Genomic DNA, 26,788 nt, shown 5'->3' with positions numbered 1-26,788 from the left:
GCTTAATGTTGAACCCACATGAAAGGAGACTGTGGCAGTTTGAATATAAATATAATATAGGTTGGTGAGATGGATCTGTGGGTAAAGCCATCTGCCACCAAGCCTGACAACTTGAGTTTGATCCCCAGGACTCACACAGTATAAGGAGACGACCAATTCCTATAAGCTGTCCTCTGACTTCCATATGTCATCCACCCTCTCCCCCAAAGAAATAAATGTGTGAAATAGTTTTTAGATTTATTTATTTTTATGTGAATGGGTATTTTGCCTGCTTGTATGTCTGTGAGCCACATGCATGCAGTGACCTCAGAGGTCAGAAGAGGGTATTGGATTCCCTAGAACCGGAATTATAGCTGGTTGTTAGCTGCTATATGGATGCTGGGAATTGAATATGGGTTTTCTGAAAGACCAGTCAGTGCTCTAATCACTAAGCCATCTCTCCAGTCCATTTTCATTTTTCTTCTTCTTCTTCTTCTTCTTCTTCTTCTTCTTCTTCTTCTTCTTCTTCTTCTTCTTCTTCTTCTTCTTTTTTGGTTTTTCAAGACACAGTTTCTCTTTGTAGTCCTGGCTGTCCTGGAACTCACTCTGTAGACCAGGCTGGCCTCGAACTCAGAAATCCGCCTGTCTCTGCCTCCCAAGTGCTGGGATTAAAGGTGTACGCCACCACCGCCCGGCCAGTCCATTTTTCTAATGTAACAAAATTAAAACAATTATGACACTTAGGGGTGTCTTAGTTAGGGTTTTATTGCTGTGAACAGATACCATGACCAAGGCAACTCTTATAAAGGACAACATTTAATTGAGGCTGGCTTACAGGTTCAGAGATTCAGTCCAGTATCATCAAGGCAGGAACCTGGCAGCATTCAGGCAGGGATGGTGCAGGAGGAGCTGAGAGTTCTATGTCTTCATCTGAAGGCTGCTGGTGGAAGACTCACTTCCAGGCAGCTAGGATGAGGGTCTTAAAGCCCACACCCACAGGGCCACATCTACTCCAACAGGGCCACACCTTATAGTGTCACTCCCTGGGCTAAGTATATACAAACCATCAAAGGGGACTAAGAGAGATGGCTCAGCAGTTAAGACCACTTCCAGAAGATCTGGGTTCAGATGGTATTTATATGGTAGCTATTAACCATGTGTAACTCCAGTCCCAGGAGATCTAATGCACTCTTCTGGCCTCTGTGGGCACCAAGCATGCATCTGGTGGCTGGCCATACATACATGAAGGCAAAACACATACATATAAAATAAATCAATCTAAAATAAGAATGACATTTGGGCTGGGGATATTCATGTGTACCATGTGTAGGCCCTGAGTACCATGTCTAGGAATAAACACACACACACGCACACACACACTCTACAGGGGGACAGAGACAGACACACAGTGACAGAGACTGAGACTATGCTGATTTAATCTTATTTTTTGGATAGGGTAACCTCAAACTCAATATAGGCCAACAGGCCAATATGATCATGGCAGTGGTGTGTGTGTGTGTGTGTGTGTGTATGTGTGTGTGTGTCATAATTAGAGGATGGAGGATGGCAACATGGTTTAGCAGGTAAAGGCCCTTGCCACCAAGCCTGATGATCTGAGTTTGATCCCAGGGACCCACACAGTGGAAGGAGGGAATCAGTTCTTACAGGTTGTCCTCTGAGTTCCACATGTGAACAGTGGTTTGCACTCCCATGGACACACACATAACTAAATGTAATTAACAACAGCAAAAAAAAAATTTCGTCTCGAAAACCCCCCCAAAAAATTTTTTTTCGAGATAGAGCTAGTTGTGGCACATGCCCTTTATTACAGCACATGGAAAGGTGGACCTCTGTGAGCTCAAGGCCAGTTTTATGCTTACAAGCTGGATCACAGAAACTAAAACATCACGAGAAAGCAGTCAGTTCTGGTGTTCTGCAGCAGCGACCATAGCTTACAATAATCCATTCTTCCTTTGTTTTGTCTTTTTCAGATGTTTTCATATTTATTTATTTATTTATTTATTTATTTGGTCTCTCTCTCTCTCTTTCTCTCTCTCTCCCTCTCTCTCTCTCTCCCTCTCTCTCTCTCTCTCTCTCTCTCTCTCTCTCTCTCTCTGTCTCTCTCTCTCTCTGTGTGTGTGTATGTGTATGTATGTGTGTGTATTTGGCAGTCAGCAGACAATTTCCAGGAGTCAGTTCACACCTTCTACCATGTGGCAACTCAGGTTGTCAGACTTGGTGGCACTTGCTGAGTTGTTGGGGTTTTTTTGTTTGCTTCCCCGCCCCACCCCCACCCCCGCCATCAATGGGGTTTCTCTGTGTAGCCCTGGCTGGCTGTCCTGGAACTGACTCTGTAGACCAGGCTAGTCTTGAACTCACAGAGATCTCCCTGCCTCTTGAGTGCTGGGATTAAAGGTGTGCACTACCACTGCCCAAGTCTGCTAAGCCATTTTACAGACCCTTGTTTATTTGTTTTTGGGACAAGCTCTTATATAGCCCAGGCTATCCTTGAATTTCCTCTGTAGCTGAGGATGACTTCCCCTCCTGATCGTCCCGCTTTTGCTCCCAGGTGCTGGGATTACTAATCACACCACCAGGCCCTACTCATCTAACCCACAGTTTATGAAAATGTACAAGAGCTTGGAGACTCTAAACATAAAGACATGATAAGATGAGTAACTTGCTAATTACTACGATATCATCATATACATCATATGCATGGATTGAAATATTACACTGAACACCATTAGTACGTATGATTCATATGTTATTCTTTAAACTTTTTTACGTTTTGTGTGTCTGCATGTACATGGGTATGGCACAGCGTATGTGTGCATGTATGGAGGTCAGAGAACGATTCACTGAAGTCCTACATTAGACTTCTACCTACCTGCTGAGAGGCCCCTGGATACTTAATATGTTACTACATGTTAATAAGGTTTGTTTAAGATTTATTTTATGTCTAAGAGTGCTCTATCTGCATATGAACATTTGCATGCCAAAAGAAGGTCCCATTACAGATGGTTGTGATCCACCATGTGGTTGCTAGGAATTGAACTCAGGACCTCTAGGAGCTAGTGCTCTTAACCACTGAGCCATCTCTCCAGCCCTATTAATAAGGTTTGTTTGTTTGTTTGTTTGTTTGTTTGCTTGTTTTTTAAAAAACAGATTCATTGAGCAATTTGTTTGAGGAGATGGATGGCTTAGGACTTGTTCAGTTAACCCCACGTGTCCTGGCTACACTCCTTAGGGATCTGACTGCCAGCTCAGCTACTGCTCGTTGGCTAGCTTGTGCCTCCTCTCTGTGCAGCCTTGAAGAAACACCCGTTCTAGGTAGGCCTCAAGGGTTAGAGAAACTAAGTAGCCAAACAAAGTACTAAGAATATAACCCAGAGATGAAACTGGATCTGGCTTCCACAGCTCAGGGAGTCACGTACTTTGTGTATGAGCAGGGATGACACAGATATCTGCAACGAAACTCTATCGCCAGAATGTGTCTTCTTTATGTTTTAAAAAGATTTATTAGGCGGGCAGTGGTGGCGCACGCCTTTAATCCCAGCACTTGGGAGGCAGAGGCAGGCGGATCTCTGAGTTCGAGAGTTCGAGGCTAGCCTGGTCTACAGAGTGAGTTCCAGGACAGCCAGGACTACACAGAAAAACCCTGTCTTGAAAAAACAAAAACAAAAAACAAAAACAAAAAAAAAGATTTATTTATTTATTGTATTTATATGAGTACACTGTAGCTGTCTTCAGACACACCAGAAGAAGGTATTGGATCCCATTCCAGATGGTTGTGAGCCACCATGTGGTTGCTGGGATTGATCTCAGGACCTCTGGAATAGCAGTCAGTGCTCTTAACCACTGAACCGTCTCTCTAGCCCCTTCTTTATGTTTTAATTCATAACACCTTGATGGCCAACAGGGAGGGAGAAATTGTGGAACATACACCAGTTCATACAGTTTGTATTGCTTTCTTGAGACAGGGGTTCACTGTGTAACTTAGGCTGGCCTCAAACTTGTGATTTCCTCATGCTCCTGGACTGCTGAGGTACAGGCATGTGACCTAATGCCCAGCTAAATTCTGTATTTCTTAAGTGAGACTAATGACTTAGACAAGCTGTCAAAGACTTGAAAGTTAAAACATTGAATACACTTTAAAAAATTTAAAAGTGATTACACCCCATTAGCCATCAAGGCCTGTAGGCCAATGCCAGCAATATTTGCTAAGGGGGGAAAGGGAATTAGGTGTTTGTTTGTTGAGACAGGGTTTCTCTGTGTAGCCCCGGCTGTCCTGGAACTCACTCTGTAGATCAGACTGGCCTCGAACTCAGAAATCTGCCTGCCTCTGCCTCCCAAGTGCTGGGATTAAAGGCTTGCGCCACCAACTCCCGACGGGAATTAGTTTTCACCAAAGGACAGATGATGTAATTCCAACATAAGACTGGCAGTTTAGGCTCAGCCAGTTTTCAAGCTCTACGACACCCATGAAGATCTGCTAAAAAAGGTCCCATGAGTTAATAAGCAACGTGGTGTCCTACAGGTAGGTGAATCCCTGGGCTAGATCTCTAAGTCTCACATGCCACCCTTTGCTTCCAGTTCAGAGCTGCCTCCTGCCCATGGCTTCTCTATACACTCTTCAGACTTTGTCTGTAGGAAGGGAAAAGCCACTGGGTTAGTCTGTCTGAAAATATTTTTAGCAGTTTAAATGGCAGAGCAGATACCCTTTAATCTAATTTTGTTTTGGCCAAGTTTGCAGAAGGCAGGCAGCTTTCAGGTCAGTATTTTAGGGATTTCCTACAACATTCCTGGTTCTATATTTATCAGCACTTACCCTTGAATAAGAAGGAAGAAGGGCTAGCCTATACTGGAGTTTAGCACCTTCCTCCTAAGTAATAATTATAGTAATAGCAATAATAATAATTATTATATAATAGTCATATAATATAGAAAATACTTCTAGAACATTAAGTAGTAATATTATTATTAACTGTGTCTGTGTATGATAGGAGGGCACGAGTGCCGTGGACTGCATATGCAGGTCAGAGGGCAGCTGTGTGGAGGTGGTTCGATCCATCTATCTTGGGTTCCATGGATTAAACTGAAGTTGACAGCTTTCGGTGACAAGAGCTTTACTGGTTGAGACCTTCCTACCACATCAGTTTCATTATGTATACCAGGATGTCCTCAAACTCAAGATCCTTCTTCTTTAGCCTCCCTAGGGCCAGGATCAGAGGACTGTACCATAATTACTGGCCTCAACATCTCCTTTCCTCTTTAGAACTGTTACCAGTCTCTGATGTCACATTCTCCTAAGTATTCTAACTCAGCATAGGAAATGAATCTGTTTTTCTTGAAGCTCCAATAAACAAAACTCCAAAAGATTGATTATAATTTTAAAACACAAGAAGAGGGCTGGGCATGTTGGTACATGCCTTTAATCTTGGAAGGCAGAGGTTAGGAGATCTCTGTGAGTTCGAGGCCAGCAAGATCGACGTAATGAGACCCTGGGTTTTTTTCCTTGTTGTTTTTGTTTGTTTGTTTATGGGCTTGGGAGATGGCTTAGCCACTAAAGGCTAGGCACATAATAAAAAATGAAATATGAAATAAACCCCCAAAACAACTGACGAATAACAACAACAACAACAACAACAAAAAAACCAAAAAAACAAGAGGAGAATAACCAGGTGGGCGTGGTGGTGTGTACTGGAATCCCAGCACTTAGAAGGCAGAGGCAGGTCCATTGGCGTTCAAGACCAGCCTTGGCTACAGAAGACCTTGTTTCAAAAACTACATAAAAGGATACTGACTTAGGCAACTACTTTTACCTCCATACTTCTAATTATCCTTCTGGGCCAGGAGTGCTAGCTCAGGCCTTTAATCTGCTCTTGAGAGACTGAGAGAGCTGCCTCAAGTTTGAGGCTACATAAAGACAGCCTGTCTCCAAACAAACAAACAAGCAAAAAACCAGAACAGAAAAGGGGGAGGGGGGAGGGAAGTAACTCCGTAAAAGGGTCCTTGCCTAAGCCTAGCTCGTACAAGGCTCTGGGATTGCTCCTCCCCCAGCACCGAATGCTCACTCCTTCAATTACAGATATGTGGCACTCTCCTTCAACTTTGTCCCAATCCAAGATAAAACTGCAGTGTGATCACTCCACAAAGACACAAGGTATCCAGCTCTGGAAATTCCTTGATTACTGCTTAACCTCCAGCCGTGCAAAGTCCAGTTAGTTCTGCCCTTGGGTTTAGGTTCCTTGGCCTCAGAGGATGGCAAGAAAGTTTGTTTAAGGCCACCACCTATGGAAGCAAAACAACGGATATATGTCCCTCTCCACACCCTACATTATGACTGGCCCAGGACAGGGACTTACACAGTCCCCCCATGATTTAACATCTGTTGGACATCTGTGTGTTGTACCTTGCACGAGGAAATGTAACAAATCCCAACCTCTGTGTAGGTGTGTCTGTGTGCACGCTTGTGAGTGTGGCCGTTCACAAAGAATGGTCGTGCTATGTCTTGTTACAGTGGTTTGAGCAGTGAGGCTGTGTGTGCCGCCCACGTGATGGGAAGCCATTCACCAAGATGTTTTCATGGAGCAACCCTGGACCAAGCTTTGACTCCTTTTCTACGTGAGGCCTTGACTTATGTGAGACCCAGGTTAGATGCAACCATTGCTTGAGGCGTGTTGCAGGATAGCTGATCATACTATGAACCCCAAGATTGTGTTTCTTGCTGGGAAAACCTGTTTCTAGTTGTAGTGTGGCTCAGCCTAAATATACACCTTTAATCCCAAACATGAAAGGTAAAGTTAGTTTGTAGAAGGAAGCACCTTTTGTTTGAAAGTGATTTTTTTTTTTTTTGTTTTTCAAGACAGGGTTTCTCTGTATAGCTCTGGCTGTCCTGGAACTCACTCTGTAGACCAGGCTGGCCTCGAACTCAGAAATCCACCTGCCTCTGCCTCCCAAGTGCTGGGATTATCAACTCTTATGAGAACAGAGGAAAGGGAGGCTACCTGAGAGGCAGTGCAAAGAGAGGAAGCACTTTTACCAGTTATAGAGAAGCAGGCTGCAGAGAGAGAACAAGCTAGACACTGGTGAATCCAGAGAATGAGAGGGAGCCAGAAGATCAGAACAGATTGCCAAAGTTAATATGAAGCCAAGCATAGCAGTTCAGAAGCTGAGAGAAGCCAGATAGAATTAGTCAGCTTAGAGAGGCATGTAGAGACAGAACAGCTGGGTTGAATCAGCCAGCTAGAGTTCAGAAGGAACAAGAAAGGGCAAGTTTGCCGGGCAGTGGTGGCGCATGCCTTTAATCCCAGCACTTGGGAGGCAGAGGCAGGCGGATTTCTGAGTTCGAGGCCAGCCTGGTCTACAGAGTGAGTTCCAGGACAGCCAGGGCTACACAGAAAAACCCTGTCTCGAAAAATCACAAAAAAATATTGTTTTCTATTTCTGTGTATGTATTTCTGTGTGACTGTATGCGATGTGTGTGTCCATGCCTGCAGAGGACACTTGATCCCTGGAGCAAGAGTTACAGGTGATGACTGGGAAACTTCAATGTGAGTGCTAGGAACCAAACTTGGCTCCTTGGGAAGAATAGCTAGCACTCTTGACTATGGAGTCATCTTTCCAAAGCTCCTCCCAGCTGCTTAAACTCTGTTGATATTCCCAAAGCACTGAGAGGTCCAGTGAGTTGCCTCCATTCACACAGTTTATAAGCCCTAGAGCAGGAAGTTCACTGCTAGTTCTAAGGACCACAGCTCCCAAGCTTTCTCCTTCTCATCTCTCCCAGGATACCTTCAGGTCTAGGTTGCTGGGGCTAGATGCACCTAGTGTATTTGCTTTAATACAGGCTGTTGACTTAAAATGCCTGTGGAGGTAGGAAAGTGAGTAGGGAAAAAGTCTGGTTTCAGTAATTTCTGACCATTTTTAGCCTATTATTCTTATTTGAATGACCCTATAGGCTCATATATTTGAATGCTTACCCATCAGGGAGTGGAACTCTTTGATAGGATTAGGATAAGGAGGTGTGGACTTGTTGAAGGAAGTGTGTAACTTTGTGTGGATTTGAGGTTTCAGAAGTCAAGCCCAGTTCTCTCCCTGCTGCCCTCGGATCATAACATCATAATGAAAAACTCTCAGCTCCTTCTCCAGCATCATGCCTGCCTGTCTGCCACCATGCTCCCCGCCATGAGGATGATGGGCTAAGCCTCGGAAACTGTAAGCAAACCTCCAGTTAAATGCTTTCTTTTATAAAAGTTGCCGTGGTCATAGTGTTTCTTCACCGCAATAGAACACTAAGAAAGCTTCTGACAGTAAAATATGTAAATTGCTCCTTAATGGAACAGTCACTTGGAGCAGGAAAGGTGGCTCAGTTAGATACTGTAGGCCTGCACGCCATTCCTTTTCAGAGTGAATATGTGAGAAGACAAATCTTTTGTTTTTCCATTTTTTTTTTTTTTTGGTTTTTCGAGACAGGGTTTCTCTGTGTAGCCCTGGCTGTCCTGGAACTCACTCTGTAGACCAGGCTGGCCTCGAACTCAGAAATCCGCCTGCCTCTGCCTCCCAAGTGCTGGGATCCCATTTCTTATACATTTAAAAAAAATATTTATGTGTGCATGTATGTTTATGTCTATAGGTGCCTATGGAGGCCAAAACAGGGCATCAGATCCCCTGGGACGGCTGTTACAGGAGGTTGTGAGCAGCCTGAGGTGGGTGCTAGAAATCTAACTTGGGCCCTTTGAAATTACAGCACATGCTTTTAACCAGTAAGCCATTTTTTTTCCAGCACCCAATTTCCTGTCCATTTGGTATTCCGACAATTGTTTATTAACAAAACACCCTAGTAGTTTGAATTAAGTATATGAACCAGAGCTAATTGAAAATAGGAACCTGCTGTGTATCTAATGGGGGCGGGGATTCCCCGACAGTGCCCTGTGGGTATATTCCCTATAAGTAAAACAAAGCCCAGAAGCAGGTTGTCACTTAATGTCCTGTGCTGCAAGCAATCAGAGTAATGCTCACAGTTTACAGCATTTGAATAGCAGACTCCTATGTTTCTAGATTTATGTGAAAAGGAATCTAAAGCAAAACTAAAAATGTATCTCACTAATGTGCTTTGTGAATCCTCAAATCTCATAGCAGAAAGGGACCCATCTTAGTTTCTTAGTTTCTTTGGATTTGGTGTGATAAAACACCATGGCCTCCAGGCAGTGGTGGCACACACCTTTAATCCCAGCACTTGGGAGGCAGAGACAGGCAGATTTCTGAGTTTAAGGCAAGCCTGGTCTACAGAGTGAGTTCCAGGACAGCTAGGGCTACACAGAGAAACCCTGTTTTGAAAAACCAAAACCCAAACCCAAACCAAACCAAACCAAACCAAACCAAACCAAACCAAATCAAAACAAAACAAAACAAAACCAAACCACCATGGCCAAAGCAACTTATAAAAGAAAGCATTCAGTTGGGTTTATGCTTTCAGAGGCTTAGAGTGTATGACAGCAGGACAGCCGAGAGCTCACATCTTGAACCACTAGCAAAAGATGGGACACACGCGCACACACACACACACACACACACACACACACACACACACAGACTGGGAATGAGGAGAGACTTTTGAGACTTCTAAGCCCACTCCCAGTGACACATCTCCTTCAACAAGGCCATACCTCCTAATCCTCCCCAGACAGTTCTAGCAGCTATTCAAACCTGAGCCTACAGGCCATCATTCTTCAAACCACCACAGGACCCTAGAGATTCTTAGGCCTAATGGTTTTCAGAGGGGCACTATGGAAATGTGTGTATCTAGGGGTGCCAAAACCACTGGTGAGGATGCTGAGGACTCCTGGTATGTGGTCGACAGAGCCAGGCATGCTAGATGCAAACTGATCAGTTCTGTACAGGAGAGAATTGGTCCATGGGATACCCACGTAGATGCCACATCATCATCTAAGTGCTGTTCCCATACACACCAGGTTGGCTTCAGATGTAGCTGCCGTCATTAATTGAGGATGGTGCTCTTTTGTTCCAAGTATTTCCAAGAGGTCACTATGTGAGACTATGAGCCACTGGCGGTAAGCTGATCATGGTACTTCAGTTGTGGAAGCAACACACTTCTCTAGTTTGCCTTTGTAGCTGCTCAGTAGTTGAGTGGGAGAATTTACGTATTTAATTTTAATTTATGTATGTGTGTGTGTGTGGCTCCTTGTCTGGATATGTAATACATGCATGCAGTGCCCTTTGAAGCTAGAAGCAAGCATAGAATCCCCTGTAAATAAAACTATATGAAGCAGGATGTAGGTTCCAGGACCCCCACCCTGGGTCCTCTGCAAGAACAGTAAGTGCTCTTAACTGCTGAGTCATCTCTGCAGTCCCACATTTCTCTCTCTGACTTTAGCTTTTGAGTCCTGTAGACTAGGCCGACCTTGAACTCACAGAGATCTCCTTGCCTCCAGGCCTTCTGAGAACTGGGACTAAAGGTATATGTCACTATAGCCTGCTTTTAATTAAAAAAAAAAGTATGGGTGTTTTGTCTGCATGTATGTATGTCTATCATATGCATGCCTGCTGTCTGAGGAGGTCAGAGAAGAGCAGTGGATCCCCTGAAACTGGATTTATGAATGGCTCTGAACCACCACGTGGGTGTTGGGAATCAACTGGATCCTCTGCAAGAACATCCAGTTCTCTTAACCTCTGAGCCATCTTTCCAGCACTCCTCCAAATTTAAGTATTTTAAACATAACTTAAAACAAAGTCTGTGCACGACTGTTCACGTGGGGGTATGTGCATGAGGGTGCGGGTGCCCAGGAGGCCAGAGGGCACCAGGCACCTGGAGCTCGAACTCACCTGACCTAAGTGGTAGGAATGGAAGATCTGCCTTTAACCCTTGAACCGTCTCTCTGCCCCTTAGTATGTAACTTTTAATTACATTTTTTTTTCGTTCGGTTTGGTTTTCCCCCAAGACAGGGTTTCTTTAAATGCTGGTGCTCAGATCTCTCTCCTCTCCCCCTCTCTCCTTCCCCCCCACCCCCAACCCCCCTCTCCCTCTCTCTCCTGGCTGGCCTGAAACTCAGAGATTCACTAGCCTCTGTCTCCTAGAGCTGGAATTAAAGGGGTGGAGCACCACAGCCAGCTTTAATTACATTGTTTTATTACATACATTGGTTTTGGTTTGGATAGTACAGTTAGCCATGCTTTTTGAAACTGGAAAAAAAAAGGAGTCGTATTATCTATGATTTGTTATTTTAGTAAGGTTACAGGGAGTGTTAAAAATACTTATTATAGTTTCCTACTTTTTGAAACAGTAACAAACAGCTGCATTATCTCTGACTTGTTACTTTATTATGTTTTAAAAGGCTGTTAAAAAGTTACAGTTCCTCTAAGTAGACCTAATAAACTCTTTGGTTTACTAAGAAACAAAACAACATATTTGTTTTAAGTAAAACATTGCCAATGTAACCTCAACAGGAAGAAACACAACATCCAATTGTTATACAAATGAATGTTAAAAACAACAGGTTGTGTAGTCTAGTGATCTCTTTTATAGATAAGACAAATTGAGAACAAAAGCCGAAAAGCAACTTGCCTGGGGATTGTTTTATTATTTCCGTATCTCTTTAAAAGTTCCGTTTCAGTTTTACAAACTGGAAAAATAGAAGCATTGAATTGTAAATTATGTGATGAGAACTAATTGTTTGAATTCTGGCAGAAGACCCCTTGGGGTTGATGGGGTGTCCAGGCGTTTTATTTGTGAAACTGAGGGTCAGAAAGGAGTACCTTTTAGGTAACGTGTATGTTGCCATTGCCTAAAAGCTGAGGACTCAATCTATTCTTTTGGTTTTGTTGTTTAAAGGTGTGTGTTTTTGAAGCTGAGACTTGGGGATGGTCCGCCTAGAAACGGGGACCACCAGAATCGGTCCCTTTAATGCCGGCCCCCCTTTTCCTTCATATTCCCTGTCTAGTGGAGAGGCCCGAGGCAAGTCACCTCGATCAGGTAACCCCGTCCCAGCGTCTCCAGCAGAGACACAGGTTGTGTCTAGTCCCACATCCTCACCTCCCCGGGGTCCTAGGAGAGTTGCTAGAAACATTCGGGGTCCCTTGCTGTGCCAGCAGCCACTGGTCTGGTGCCAGAAATGCCGGGCGGAAGGACACAGGGGCCTGCAATGACTCACACACTAGCGGAGGCCCAGGGTCCCAGGAGGGTCCTAGATTGCCGGCTCTAGATTCGCGTGAGAGAGTCTTATTGTTCCTTCATAGTGGGGGTATGGGGGTGGCGTGCCCGCTACCTAGGCAACGGCGATCTGAAGCCTCCAGCGACCCACACATCCCCTATAGTCCCTGCGCAGGTGGACTCAGGTCACCAGCATCCAGCCTTTCACCTTCTTCCTATGTCTAGCTCCCTTCCCCCTTTCTCCTCCCCGCCCTCCCGCAGTTTTCTCGTCCCTCCCTCCCTTTCCCAGCACTAGTCAAGCGAGTTTCCCTTCTTCAACAAGATGGCCACCTTGCTGGACACCCACGGTCACGTGACCCGCTGCCCTCCACGGAAAGCCAGGGCTTATTAGGCCAGACAAAGGCAACTACATCATCTCCACTCCCGGGTTATGAGAGGAATGGAGGAGTGCTAGAAAGATAAAAACTGGGTGCACAGGGGAAGTAGCCGCAAATAAGCCAAGTTTAAATCTTAGGGCCTTATTGCTAGAGGACGATCGGAAATAATTTCTCGCGAGATCTCGAAAAAAAAACACGTTAAAGGGACTGGGGGAGACTAGGGGAAAGCAAACCCAAGAGAAGCAGAACCACATAGAATGCGGGGTTCTCTGGGTGCGGAGAAGGTCGCGGGTAACTAGACTGATTAGGAAATCTCACGGGACTAAGCCAACCAACGCACAGTAAGCAGGCTGACTTCCTAACGGCAGTGGCCTGCCGCCGGCGAGAGGAGGGCACACGTCTTACGTGCTGACGTAGCAGTCCTCCGAGTCGGTATATAAGATCGGTGGCCGCGCGGTGCGCTTCAAAGCCGCAGTTCTCCCGTGAGAGGGCCTTTGCGGTAAAGCCAGCACTTGCTCAGCAGCGGAAGACTCCGAATTCTCGGTACTCTTCAGGGATGAGTCATGTGGCAGTGGAAAATGCGCTCGGGCTGGACCAGCAGGTGAGCTGCAGTGGTCGCTGCACCAGTGTCTCCCCTGACCTAACCTGCCTTGTGGCGCAGCTCTTTTGAGTTCTGCTTTTCCCTTCCCGTTTCCCCGGGTGGCTCGGGCCGGCGGGTGCCAGGATCTAGGGGCTCTGGAGGGGCTGGATGCTTGCGGGGAGTGCTAGAGCCGGTGGTTCATCCAGATCGGCTCGATTCGCGGTATTGTCCCTGGCCCGATCACAATGGCGGCTTTTGTGTCTGTGCGCAGGCGAGCTGAGGGGGAGGGGGCGCGTGCATTCGGGCGCACGCGCGCGCACCCTAGTTGATTAGTGACCGGGAGTTGGGGAGGGGGGGTATATTGCCCCTCGTGGCGGCCTGCGGGCCGGGATGGCTGCTTTTGGCCTCGGGTTTCTGGGGCTTTAGGCCTCCATGGCTCCAGTGGCTGGGGTTTTTAAATCCGGGAGTCAGCGGCGGCGCGCGGGCTAGCTGAGTGGCCCCGCGGCGCTGGAATGTGGGAGGGGGCGCCGCGGAAGGGGGTGCTGGCCTCAGCGCGGGCTAATGGCGGCGGCCTCCTTTGTGTGGCGCAGGCTGGCGGTGCCGCGCGGTCGCCCCCCACCCCCACCCCCGGGCCTGCCCGCCTGCGGGCTCGTAGGGAAGCCAGCCCGGCTTCTTCGGCACCCCGGGCCCGGTATGTCGCGGCTGGGGAGGCCGCGGTTCCCGAGTGGAAAGTTTTGTGACGCAGAAATTTCAGGGCGGATTGGGCGGGGGGAGGAGGGGGAGGGAGGCCGGGGCCGCTGCGTGCGCACTTGCGCCGGGCTTGGCGGTGACGCGAGCCACCCGGCGCGGCCCTTGCTCAGCCTTAGGCTCCAGGAAACGAGGCGCGCAGTCCCGAGCCCGGCACGCCCGCCCTTTACCTGGGCGCAGGGGAGAGAGAGAGAGGATCACGCGCCTTGCCAGTGATGGCCCACTCTGGGATCCTCTACAGGCAGGCAAAAGGCCCAGAATATGGCAACAGATAACTTGTTGCTGCCGTTGAAGTAAAATTGGGAGATTTGATCCGGCCTGGTTTCTGATTCCGTAATCGAGACTCCATTTCTAGGTGTAGAGACCGAGGAGATAATCTGTTGCCTTATGCCTGGCCTTCCAGTCAATGACCCGCTACAGTAACTTCCATGTTATGATACATTGTAACTTAAAAAAGGACACGGTTACATTTTCCATCTAATTGATACCTATTTATACTAAATGATACAATGTTGCTGAACTGTATTGGAATTTATATTCCCAAGAGCCTTTCATAAATTGGTAATGGATTTAACTCCGAAAGCTTAGGAATTCGGAGTGGCTCAAGTTTTAAGTTTGTGACCAACAGTGCATTTGTCAGCTTTGTTGATTCATAGATTAATGTTGCCAAATGATAAAAAATTTCAAAACTAAACGGCGGGCTCGAGAGATGGCTCAGCGGTTAAAAGGACTGGCTGGGATCAAGTCTCAGCACCCACGTGGCAGCTCACGCCTGCCTGTAACTCCAGGTGATCCGACACCCTCACATAGACATACATGCAGGCAAACCACCCGTACACATTTTAAAAAGTCATTTAAAAAATAAAACCCAAAACTCATGTTGTAATGGCTTTAAATGGCGGCTACTGTGTCAAAGCATGGCAACACTTTTGCTAATGGCAAAGAGGTTACATCTGCTTTCTGTTTTCAGGAACCATAGCGATACTTGTAGTTTGCCAGTATCGTTGAACTTTAAACACAGATTTATAGAGTAACAGTTCCGTCTTATCTGTTTTTTCTTTTTGAGAGGGTTCCCTTTTCATTTGTGGTTTATACTCCTAAATAGATGGGTTCAGCAGGTAAAGGCAGATGCCACCAAGTGTGATGACCGTGGCGACCCGAATTTGATCGGCCTGGTCTTTTAGTGAGTTTGAGGCTAGCCAAGGCTGCTACATAGTGAGACCACCCCCTCACACACACTGCATACATATACATATTTTTTTTAAGAACTTAAAAGGATGAAGATAGCGTGTAGCATTTTTGTAGAATCTTGTTACCAGTATAAGGAGATGGGTGGACTTGGTAGGTTAACCACAGTAAAATGTCCTTTAGTAAGAACATCAAAGGATATTCATGACTAGTTTTGTGAATTTGCAGTTAAATGGGAGAACAGGAATTATTTCAGTTTTATTCTGTAGTGCTAACTGGTGAGTGTAATGATAAAATTTTGTCTTATGCAGTATTATCCCCAATTTAATATATTTGTGCTATATTTGAGGGTAAAGGAATTAAACAATAATTTCAAGATTTGTCTTTTATACTTTTAGGTTTAAAATAAGTATAAAGTTGGCGGTGTTTAGAAAACTTTTTAAAAATGAATCCTACACTCATTTAACATGTGTGGCTTTTGTTTTTAAACAGGGTCTGATTTAGCCCAGGCTATTTATATTTGCTGAGAATGGCTTTGAACTCCTGATCCACCTGCCTCCACTTCTCCAATACTAGGACTACAGCCATGAATCATCACACTTTGTGGTACTAGGGATTAAGGGTTCATCCTTCAATGTGGGCTAGCACTCTGCCAACTGAACTAAGCTCTGAGCACCTAGTTAATGTTTAAAACAATTTTGTTTGGCTGCCCTGACCTCAAACTTTAATTTCAATCTAAGTTTTTATTTAATGTATGTGTCTGCATGTATGTACCATAATGCCTTTGGAGGCCAGAAAAAAAGCAGTGGATCTGTAACTGGAGTTGTTGAGTAGGTGCTCTTGCAAGAACTGTTTTAGCCACTTGAATACTGGGGTTAGGTTGCTTACCACCATACCTGGCTAAAATTCTGAGATTCAACATAACTAAGTTTTAGTTTCTCAAATAAGGAGCTTTACTATGGAAAATGTTTACAGAACAAATATTTTGAAAGATGGAATTGAATTTGGATCTAGTTTCTGATTTTTGTAACTTGCTTTCTGTGGTATTTAGAACTCTAGTCTAGTGCATTCTCTGTCACTGTGTGGGCTCCGAGAGGTAACTGTTTGAATGTGGGACCAGGATATTCTTCCATTTCATTCAACATTGAAACTAAAACAATCTGATTTCTTTCTAGTTTGCTGGCCTAGACCTGAACTCTTCAGATAATCAGACTGGAGGAAGTACAGCAAGCAGTAAGTAAAACCTTTTATGGATATATTGAATATCAGAACTAGATATCTTGGTATTTCCTTGAATGTTAAGAATTTAACATTCACTGTTAGAATGAATACACTTTCACTGGCTAGAAAGAAATGCTGGGCGTATAGGTCGGTGATCAAGTCAGGTATTTAATTCAGAAGTGCAAAGAGAATTAGAATAAATACCACTAGTAGCCAGTTAACTAACTAGCTGTCCAGGTACTTACTAACTGGCTGACAAAGCTTCATACTGCCTCTGCTGGGATTAGAGGCAGTACCACCACACCCAGCCTAACTACTGGGCTTTAAGTTGCCTTTTTTTTTAATGTAGCCTAGGTTGGCCTTGGTGATCTTGCTGTCCTGCTTTAGCTAGGATTACAGGCATATTGCCTATCTTAAAGTTATATCTTGCTCACCAACTCTTTAAAGTTGTTAGGAGTATTTGATTTTTTTAATAGGGATTTTGATGAAAAGCTTTACTGTGAAGGTATTTGGCATTGTTTATTAATTTTGTATTCTTTTAGAAGGGCGCTATATCCCTCCTCATTTAAGGAACAGAGAAGCTACTAAAGGTGAGTCCTTAATGCCAGTTTGGTAAGTCTAATTCTTGATTTATTTAGAAATTAGTCAAAGCCGAGGGAAGGCAAGGCAGCTTGGGAGGCCTATACATTTTCTACCATGATTGATTTTAAAGTACTGGAACTTAGTAGTAACTTTGAAAAACCTTAACTGATGTCACACCATGGAAAGTTGCCTTCAGTGTCATCATGGTTTTTGTATGATTTATTACATCTTGCTTTTAATTTGAGAAAATAGGTGGATGCTATGGAGTGTAGTACAAACTACATGAAAATAAATTGTTTTTGTCTTAACATGACAAGATGAACTTAGCACAAGATAAATTGAACTATCAGGCACAATTGGTAGTGTTTCTCTGTGGAATTCTTTATCAAAAAACATTAGAAGAGGCAGGATTTTAATTTTACAACTATAAGAAAGATCTGGAGAAGCAATTAAGGTCTTGATTGCTAGGGAAAACACATGGCTGGGTAATGGTAGAGACAAAGGCAAAAGGAAAGTAGCTTGTAAATGTCTCTGACTAATAAGATGTCATCGAAGCTACTTCCAGCCTTACTTGTCTTAAGTAACTGTCATTGGTGATCCCTACTTAGTTAAACTTTATATTTGACTTTATATTGGGAACATATAGGGAAGAGAGTTTGTTTTTTTTGAATATTTTTATATTAAGCTTGTAAATAAACCATTAAAGTGATACCATTTGGACTATGATTCACATGTACAAGGCATTGTAGTTTTGCTGTTGGAACTGAAAAATACTAAACCAAGTAATCAGAGATGCTAATTGATGACTGTTTCTCTGTGAGTTCATGTACATCTATAAAGTGAGTGGCAGAGCATAGTCATGTGATAGTACCATAGTCATCTTGCTAAAGGCAAAGTTGTTGACCTTAGAGATGTTTGTTACAAAATATTCGTCGCCTGTCAGATTGCATGATACATTTAGAATATTTACATTGGCATTTGATACCAGATATAAAAAAGCCAGCAGGCTTAAAATTCAGAAAGATTAAGACCATGTGTTAATAGGATTCTTTTTGAGTTTGTGTTTTTTTTTTTTTTTTTTTTTTTTATTCTTAGGATTCTATGACAAAGACAGTTCAGGGTGGAGTTCTAGTAAAGATAAGGATGCATACAGCAGTTTTGGATCCCGGGGTGATTCAAGAGGGAAGTCTAGCTTCTTTGGTGATCGTGGAAGTGGATCAAGGGGAAGGTAAATGAAACCATCTTATACATTCAATGCTACTTTAGACATTTCTATCCCGACTATCGGGATAAAGTGGATGTCAACCATTTCATTACTTACTACATTTTCTTAGCTGTAAGCTTGAACCTATTACATAGAAATCAGATAAAGTGTTGCTACACTTTAATCCCAGCACTTGGGAGACAGAGGCAGATGGCTCTCTTGAGTTCTAGAACAGCCAACACAGATACCCTGTTTTTTTAAAAAAAAAAAAAAAAGAAAAGAAAAAGTGCAAATATGAAGTCAGTTTTTATATTTTCCTAGTTTTAATATTACCTGTTTTAGAAGTAATTTCATATAGTGAATGGCCTAATTTGCTTGGGCTCTTTGTAGACTCATGGCAAAATAAATGCCTTATATTAATTAATTATACAAGTGTGGCAAACTGACTTCATGTGGCCTAATAGCTATGGTTAGTCTCCCGTGTCCTGATTTTTGGCAAATAGACCTCAAACTAAACACATCTTTATCCAGGTAAGGATTTAAAAAAATATATATTTAAAAAGCATCTGTCACATGAATTTTTCCTTAAATATCTGTAATCAGAACAAGTGTTGGAGGTGCTATTTTTTTTTTGTTGTTTTTTTGTTTTTTGAGACAGGGTTTCTCTGTGTAGCCCTGGCTGTCCTGGAACTCACTCTGTAGACCAGGCTGGCCTCGAACTCAGAAATCTGCCTGCCCCTGCCTCCCAAGTGCTGGGATTAAAGGCTTGCGCCACCACCGCCCGGCGGAGGTGCTATTTTTTGATCTTTACTGCTAAATATATTTTGACAAACACTTAAAACGGGAGGGGCTATATGTCCATTTAATTGTTCTTAAAGCTTTAATTTTTAATGATGAGTGTATGTGACAAGACTGGGCTACATGACTTTGGAAATAAAAGAAGGGTACTGGTTTTTAGATGATAGAATCTGATAGTTTGAACTGTTCATATCTTGGAGTTGATCCATTCCTCTGGAGTGATCTGATGATGGTTGAGATTCTGATTTGTTCTTGTGATACTCAGGTTTGATGACCGTGGACGGGGAGACTATGATGGCATTGGCAGCCGTGGAGATAGAAGTGGCTTTGGCAAATTCGAAAGAGGTGGAAATAGTCGCTGGTGTGATAAATCAGATGAAGATGACTGGTCAAAGCCACTCCCACCAAGTGAACGCTTGGAACAGTGAGTTGTTTTTGTTTTGTTTTGTCTCAAGACAGGGTTTCTCTGTATAGCCCTGGCTGTCCTGGAACTCACTCTGTAGACCAGGCTGGCCTCAAACTCAGAAATCCGCCTGCCTCTGCCTCCCAAGTGCTGGGATTAAAGGCGTGCGCCACCACCGCCCAGCAGGAACAGTGAGTTTTTGAAGTATGCTATTTGTGATGAAATCTTTCTGATTGGTATTGCATGTGAACTTAACTAACCAATCTATTTATTTCAGGGAACTCTTTTCTGGAGGCAATACTGGGATTAACTTTGAGAAATATGATGATATTCCAGTTGAAGCAACAGGCAACAACTGTCCTCCACACATTGAAAGTGTAAGTACTTGCTCTATTAAATTACAGAGAAATATAACCATACATTAGAGTTTGTGGAAAGGGAAACATTGGTTGCATTCTTAAGTAATTTTCTTTTTGAATAGGAAATATATCCAATGTAAAAGCCCAGCTTAGTTATCATATGTTAAAAGTTTGCTGTTTGTTATCATTCACAAATTAATATAAAACAGCTTCAGGTAACATTTCTACTTGTTTCATGTCATGAATTTGACAGTTCAGTGATGTTGAGATGGGAGAAATTATTATGGGAAACATTGAGCTTACTCGTTATACTCGGCCAACTCCAGTGCAGAAGCATGCTATTCCTATTATCAAAGAGAAAAGAGACTTGATGGCTTGTGCTCAAACAGGTACGCTCATTTGATTAACTGTCACTTTTTTCTAGTAAAGAAACACATGCTAGATACTTATGGGTTTGTGTACAATGAACTGAATTTTACTGTTTGTAGTGTCGAAGAGGCCATAGATGATACATAAATAATGGCTATATTTTGTAAATCCTTATTTTAAAAGAGTAGCTTGTTTCTGAATTTGCTGACTCTTGTTTTAGTCAGCTAAAGAGGTTATATGAAGTTTCTGGGAAGTTTGGACATAAAGTAAAAGTACTAGTTAGCTTACCAGTGTTGATTCAGAAGTAATAAGGAGGGTTTTATTGTGGTCCACTGATGAACATATTTCTCTTAACAGGCTCTGGAAAAACTGCAGCATTTCTCTTGCCTATCTTGAGTCAGATTTATGCTGATGGTCCAGGAGAGGCTCTGAGGGCCATGAAGGTGATTTCCCTTGATGCTGTGAATGAGGCCTAGGGGGTTTTTCTTAAGCAAGCGCTCTGTCAAATGGGCAAGTGTATTCCCATTGCAGTGTTTCTTTATAAAAAGCAAAGCTTTTAGGAAGCTATCGAGAGCATTCCAAGTGGTGCTAAGACTACTTGAAGTTTTATGGTATAGTATATAAACTGCAGAGGGAATTTTTTATACATTAACTTAAGTGATAATTTAGCATGCAGATTAACAAATTTCTATTTCTTAGGAAAATGGAAGATATGGGCGTCGTAAACAGTATCCAATCTCCTTGGTACTGGCACCAACGAGAGAATTGGCAGTGCAGATCTATGAGGAAGCCAGAAAAGTAAGTGTGCATTTCAGTGATCCATAGCTTGCCCAGTGATTCTAATAAAATATTTTATGGCCATGTAAAGAATTTTGACATTGAATGGAAGTTCTTTGTTTATAGTTCTCATACCGATCTAGAGTCCGTCCTTGTGTGGTTTATGGTGGTGCTGAAATTGGTCAGCAGATTCGAGACTTAGAACGTGGATGCCACTTGTTAGTAGCCACTCCAGGACGTCTCGTGGACATGATGGAGAGAGGGAAGATCGGGTTAGACTTCTGCAAGTATGTGTTTGTTAGCTTGTCTAAATATGTAAATACTGAGAGAAATGGGTTACAAAAATTAATTTATCATAGTTCCAATCAATGTTGAAAGGTCAGCTTTAGTAGAGGAGAGTGACTAGATCCAAGGACAAAGAGAGGGGGCAGTCAGCAAGATGGCTAAGTAGGTAAAGGTGCTTGCTGCCAAACCTGATGGCATGACAGTCTATTGCTCCAACTGTCATAATGGAGGAAAACTTAGTCTTGCAGATTTTCCTGTGTACCTTGTAGTACATGTGCATAAACACAAAAAACTTGAAAACATTAATTTAAAAAGTAAGCTAGTTGGCTCTGTAATCATGGATGATTTTATCTTGGGGCAAGAATCCTTTTTTTTCCCTATGTAAAGTATTAAACAGTGTTAACTACATTGATATTTAAATTAAACTATAGATTGCCTTAATTTCTTCTCAAGGTCTTAATTAACTAAATGTTTCTTTTCATGACAGATACCTGGTGTTAGATGAAGCTGACCGGATGTTAGATATGGGGTTCGAACCTCAGATCCGTAGAATAGTTGAACAAGACACTATGCCTCCAAAAGGTGTCCGACACACTATGATGTTTAGTGCTACTTTTCCTAAGGAAATACAGGTACTATATGCAATTTCAACTTACTTAAATCAGGGCTTTGTTATGTAGATCAGGTTGCCCTCTGACCCTCCTGCTTAAAGGAATGTGCTTTGACCAGAAATAGTGGGGGGTGGGGTGCTGGCAAAATGGTCCACTGAGTAAAATTACTTGCTTCCTGAATTTAGTCCCTGGAACCTACATGAAGAGAAAGGAGTACCAACTTCCTCAAGTTGTACTCCTTGACATCCACACTTACAAACATGGCAATACAACTGCAAAATTAAAGAGTGGCTTTTTTTCTTCAGATGCTGGCCCGTGATTTCTTAGATGAGTACATATTTCTGGCTGTAGGAAGAGTTGGGTCTACTTCAGAGAACATCACACAAAAAGTGGTTTGGGTGGAGGAGATAGACAAAAGGTCATTTCTGCTTGACCTCCTAAATGCAACAGGTAAATTAGCTCTCTCTTGATGTAATGAGAATAGTCATTAGCTCTCTGACTATGTAATGAGAATTGTTTGTATCACCATTTTCTACCCTATTCAAAACCTTGTCATGTGTCCATTTTGTCTGTATACATACTTATAAAGTATTGTTTACTGATAGTGATAAACCTTATTTTCAAATTCAGGCAAGGATTCCCTGACTCTAGTGTTCGTGGAGACCAAAAAGGGCGCAGATTCGCTGGAGGATTTCTTATACCATGAAGGATATGCTTGTACCAGTATCCATGGAGACCGTTCTCAGAGAGATAGGGAAGAGGCCCTTCATCAGTTCCGCTCAGGAAAAAGCCCAATTCTAGTGGCTACGGCAGTATGTATAATACTGTGTTTATTTTTTTACTCTCAAAAGTTTATTGCGTCCAAATACTTGCTTTTAGTGGGCCATCTAAAACAAAAGTTGTATTTCAGGTAGCAGCAAGAGGACTGGATATTTCAAATGTGAAGCATGTTATTAATTTTGACCTGCCTAGTGATATTGAAGAATATGTGCATCGCATAGGCCGTACAGGGCGTGTAGGAAACCTTGGTAAGTGTTTAGTTACCGGATATCCTGATTGAGGTTTTTTGTTTTATTGTGATAGCACAGGAAAGAACTTTATAGCTTTTTGTTTAAGACCAGGGATGGCTTTGACCTCAATAGAATCTGGTTATCTCTGCCTCCAGAGTGCTGGATTAAAGCTGTTAACACGACCATGCATACCAGCCTATAATTTATAATATCTTAAATATTATTTATGATTCTTTACACAATGCAGTCAGGATTTATTGGTTAGATAGCTGAGAGTAATATCTGATGAGAATGTTAAGCTACTTTTCTGGAGTACTTTTTGCTTATGTGTTTTTTTTTTTGTGTGTGTGTCTGTGTGTGAACTGTTTTAGGTCTTGCCACCTCATTCTTCAATGAAAGGAATATAAATATCACTAAGGATTTACTGGATCTTCTTGTTGAAGCAAAACAAGAAGTGCCATCTTGGTTAGAAAACATGGCTTTTGAGCATCACTACAAGGGTAGCAGTCGTGGACGTTCTAAGAGGTAAGGTATACACATGATGCATAGTTAGGGGCATGAGAACTTGTTTCTCAGTGTTGCTTAAAATATTTAGTGTTGTCTATCAATGCTTATACCAACATGACTCTTCTCGCCCTTATAGCAGTCGATTTAGTGGAGGGTTTGGTGCCAGAGACTATCGACAGAGTAGCGGTGCCAGCAGTTCCAGCTTCAGCAGCAGCCGTGCAAGCAGCAGTCGAAGTGGTGGAGGTGGCCATGGCAGCAGCAGAGGATTTGGTGGAGGTAGTATTCATTTTAAACCTTATTGTCTTAAATACAGATAAGACGATTTGGGGAAGTTCAACACTATAGCCTTTCATAACTTTTGAAGAAAAAGATAGTTGCTAGCAATGGATGACTTTTATTTAATTAACTTTTTTTTTTATTTTATCTCTCACTAGGTGGCTACGGAGGCTTTTACAACAGTGATGGATATGGAGGAAATTATAACTCCCAGGGGGTTGACTGGTGGGGTAACTGAGCCTGCTTTGTAGTAGGTCACCCTGCCAAACAAGCTAATATGGAAACCACATGTAACTTAGCCAGACTATACCTTGTGTAGCTTCAAGAACTTGCAGTACATTACCAGCTGTGATTCTCCACTGAAATTTTTTTTTTTTTAAGGGAGCTCAAGGTCACAAGTAAAGATGAAAGGAACAATCAGCAGCCCTGTTCTGAAGGTGGTTTGAAGACTTCATTGCTGTAGTTTGGATTAACTCCCCTCCCGCCTACCCCTATCCCAAAACTGCATTTATAATTTTGTGACTGAGGATCATTTGTTTGTTAATGTACTGTGCCTTTAACTTTAGACAACTTTTTATTTTGATGTCCTGTTGGCTCAGTAATGCTCAAGATTCCAATTGTTTTTGACAAAATAAATTTACTGAACTTGGGCTAAAATCAAACCTTGGCACACAGGTGTGATACAACTTAACAGGAATCATCGATTCATCCATAAATAATATAAGGAAAAACTCAAGTGGTAGCCTGTCTTAGGGCTTTTTTGATACTTGCAGATTGGGGGAAAACAAACAACAAACGTCTTGAAGCATATTAACGGAATTAGTTTCTAATGTGGCAAACTGTATTAAGTTAAAGTTCTGATTTGCTCACTCTATCCTGGATAGGTATTTAGAACCTGATAATAGTCTTTAAACAAGCCATTCCAGTCATGATGAGGTGATGTATGAATACATGCATACATTCAAAGCACTGTTCTCAAAGTTAATGCAAGTAAATACAGCAATTCCTCTTTCAATGTTTAGGCAGATCGTTAACTATGAGCTAGCCAAATGTGGGCATGTTATTACAGGGAAAGTTTAAAGGTCTGATATCTTGAAATAGGTTTTTAGGAGAATTCATCTACTTAGACTTTTTAAATGCCTGCCATAAAAGAAATTGAAATGGTAGAATGGCTGACCACAGCAATGACCAGCCCTCACTTGGGCTCTGGATGATTTTTGGTCTAATAACGCATGCTAGTGTTGATGTTTTTTGGTCAAGATGGGGATGAACAGGAAGAATTATGCAGCAGGCTTTATTTTAAATGCCGATTCACATTACTCTGTTCAAGCTGCGTTGAGATGTTAAACTGGCTTACTATAGACTTTGTAAAAAAAACAAAACAAAACAAAAAACAAATGGCTCCAGAAGAGTAACAAACTGAAATCTGAGATCACACAGGTTGGAAATATGTACATAACTGCACAAGGTGTCAATTCTGCTCTACAGTGCAGTTTAGTCAGTTTTAGTTGCATAGGTTTCCATTGTATTTATAGTCTGTTTATGCTAAATCTGGCCAAAGATGAGCATTGTCCACCACTAAAATGCCTATGCCACTTGGAGTTCTGGGCTCTTTGTGACCAGAATGCAGTGATCAAAACGCTCAATCTTTTTACAGTGGCATAGGAAGACGGCAAAAATTTCCTAAAGTGCAATAGATTTTCAAGTGTATTGTGCCTTGTTCTAAAACCTTTATTAAGTAGGTGCACTTGACAGTATTGAGGTCATTTGTTATGGTGCTATTTCAATTAGTCTAGGTTTAGGCCCTTGTACATTTTGCCCATAACTTTTTACAAAGTACTTCTTTTATTGCACATTCAGAGAATTTTATATGTATGTCTTGTGTGCGTGTCCTTAAACTTCCAATCTTATTTTGTCTCTTGGAGATTGTTGAACGCAGCTTGTCTAGGAAAGGGATGGGACTAGATTCTAAAATTTATTTGGGACCATGGGAATGATAGTTGGGAAGAAAACTTTGCACACGACAGATTTCTAGATACTTTTTGCTGCTAGTTTTATGTAATATTTATTGAACATTTTGACAAATATTTATTTTTGTAAGCCTAAAAGTGATTCTTTGAAAGTTTAAAGAAACTTGACCAAAAGACAGTACAAAAACACTGGCACTTGAATGTTGAATGTCACCGTATGCGTGAAATTATATATTTCGGGGTAGTGTGAGCTTTTAATGTTAAGTCATAATAAACTCTTAAGTCAAATTAAGCAGACCCGGCATTGGCGGTGTAGCCATAACTTTCTGATAGTAAAAACAAAATTGGCGACTTGAAACTAAATCATGCCAAGGTTTTGATACACTCGTCTTAAGATATTAATGAAACACTTCAAAACACTGATACAAAGTGTCCAGATTCTCAGATGTTTGTTGTGTGAGTTTTGTTTAGTTGTATTTTTTTTTTCAGTGAATGTCTGGCACATTGCAATCCTCAAACATGTGGTTATCTTTGTTGTATTGGCATAGTCAGTGACTTGGACATTCAGCAAGAGCAGTTGAGCAAGTTTTATCAGCAAGCAATATTTTCAGTTACGTTTCAAGATTAAGAATGGGTTTAAACTTGCTGAATGTAATTGACCCTCAAGTCACTGTAGCTTTAGTAGTTGCTTATTGTATTAGTTTAGATGCTAGCACTGCATGTGCTGTGCATATTCTGGTTTTATTAAAATAAAAAGTTGAACTGCACAGTCTCCTTTGTTGTTGTCAATTGTGGTTTACTTTTAGAGGTGAAAATAAAGTTGTGCTCTTGCCTGAATTACAACGTGTCATTTGATTGTCTTTTTCATTATTATATAATGTATTTGTAGTTCTCCTTTTGAGGAAGGGTTTCTGTAGTCCTGGAATTTGCTCTGTAGACTTGGCCAGCCTCAACCTTCCGGAGAACCCCCTGCCTCTATCTCCCCAAGTGCTGGGATTAAAGGCATGCCCCAGCACCACCTGGGCCTGTTAATGTGAATCTTCTAAAGATTTTTGATAGGAAAGGTAGCTGAACAGTGCAAGGAAGAGTTAGATTAAAGGTGTATTAGTAATCCAAAAGGTGATGGCAAGTGGGGTGAGAGGTCCATTACAGTCCAGTTTTTACAGGCTGTTAGTACTTAATGACTCCAGAACCAGTTTTTGATTTATGCAAAAAGGGAATGTGAAATTGTAGTTTGAAAAGTTAAAAAGCTGTTAATGTGACTTCTGAGGATAGGTGCAAAGCTAGGTAATTTGGTATAGCAGAGTTCTTGGGATGATAATGTGTTAGATTGCTGTGGTTTGTAGTGTCAAGTCTGCTGGGAGTGAAAGCTGACT

At 42.4% G+C, this 26,788-nt stretch overlaps 1 protein-coding gene across 2 annotated transcripts; it reads left to right on the top strand.

The window, feature by feature from the left end:
- Window positions 1-12,819: 12,819 nt before the first annotated feature.
- Window positions 12,820-26,249, top strand: Ddx3x (DEAD-box helicase 3 X-linked). 2 transcript variants are annotated; one of them, XM_028776019.1, is made up of 17 exons: window positions 12,820-13,126; window positions 16,216-16,273; window positions 16,804-16,851; window positions 17,939-18,071; window positions 19,111-19,269; window positions 19,526-19,625; window positions 19,861-19,996; window positions 20,334-20,419; window positions 20,676-20,774; window positions 20,880-21,040; window positions 21,526-21,670; window positions 21,955-22,099; window positions 22,280-22,461; window positions 22,560-22,677; window positions 23,031-23,184; window positions 23,303-23,442; window positions 23,601-26,249. In XM_028776019.1, exons 1-17 carry the CDS (start codon window positions 13,082-13,084, stop codon window positions 23,678-23,680), a joined length of 1,989 nt encoding a protein of 662 aa, XP_028631852.1. In that variant the 5' UTR covers window positions 12,820-13,081; the 3' UTR covers window positions 23,681-26,249. The 2 variants fall into 2 exon arrangements, with proteins under 2 accessions (XP_028631852.1, XP_028631853.1); XM_028776020.1 differs by having other exon boundaries at window positions 13,006-13,126; window positions 16,807-16,851.
- Window positions 26,250-26,788: the final 539 nt, after the last annotated feature.

The sequence above is a fragment of the Grammomys surdaster genome, unplaced genomic scaffold (assembly GCF_004785775.1).
Source record: "Grammomys surdaster isolate TR1022 unplaced genomic scaffold, NIH_TR_1.0 263, whole genome shotgun sequence".
NCBI lineage: Eukaryota > Metazoa > Chordata > Mammalia > Rodentia > Muridae > Grammomys > Grammomys surdaster.
The sequence above is the reverse complement of the archived record's forward strand: the minus strand, read 5'-3'. Positions and strand labels throughout refer to the sequence as shown.

Bases quoted from the DNA above. Each gene is read 5' to 3' on its own strand.
- Ddx3x (XM_028776019.1), top strand. From the start codon at position 13,082: ATGAGTCATGTGGCAGTGGAAAATGCGCTCGGGCTGGACCAGCAG. The intron at 13,127-16,215 runs GTGAGCTGCAGT...ATTTCTTTCTAG, and splicing joins CGCTCGGGCTGGACCAGCAG to TTTGCTGGCCTAGACCTGAA. The intron at 16,274-16,803 runs GTAAGTAAAACC...GTATTCTTTTAG, and splicing joins TGGAGGAAGTACAGCAAGCA to AAGGGCGCTATATCCCTCCT.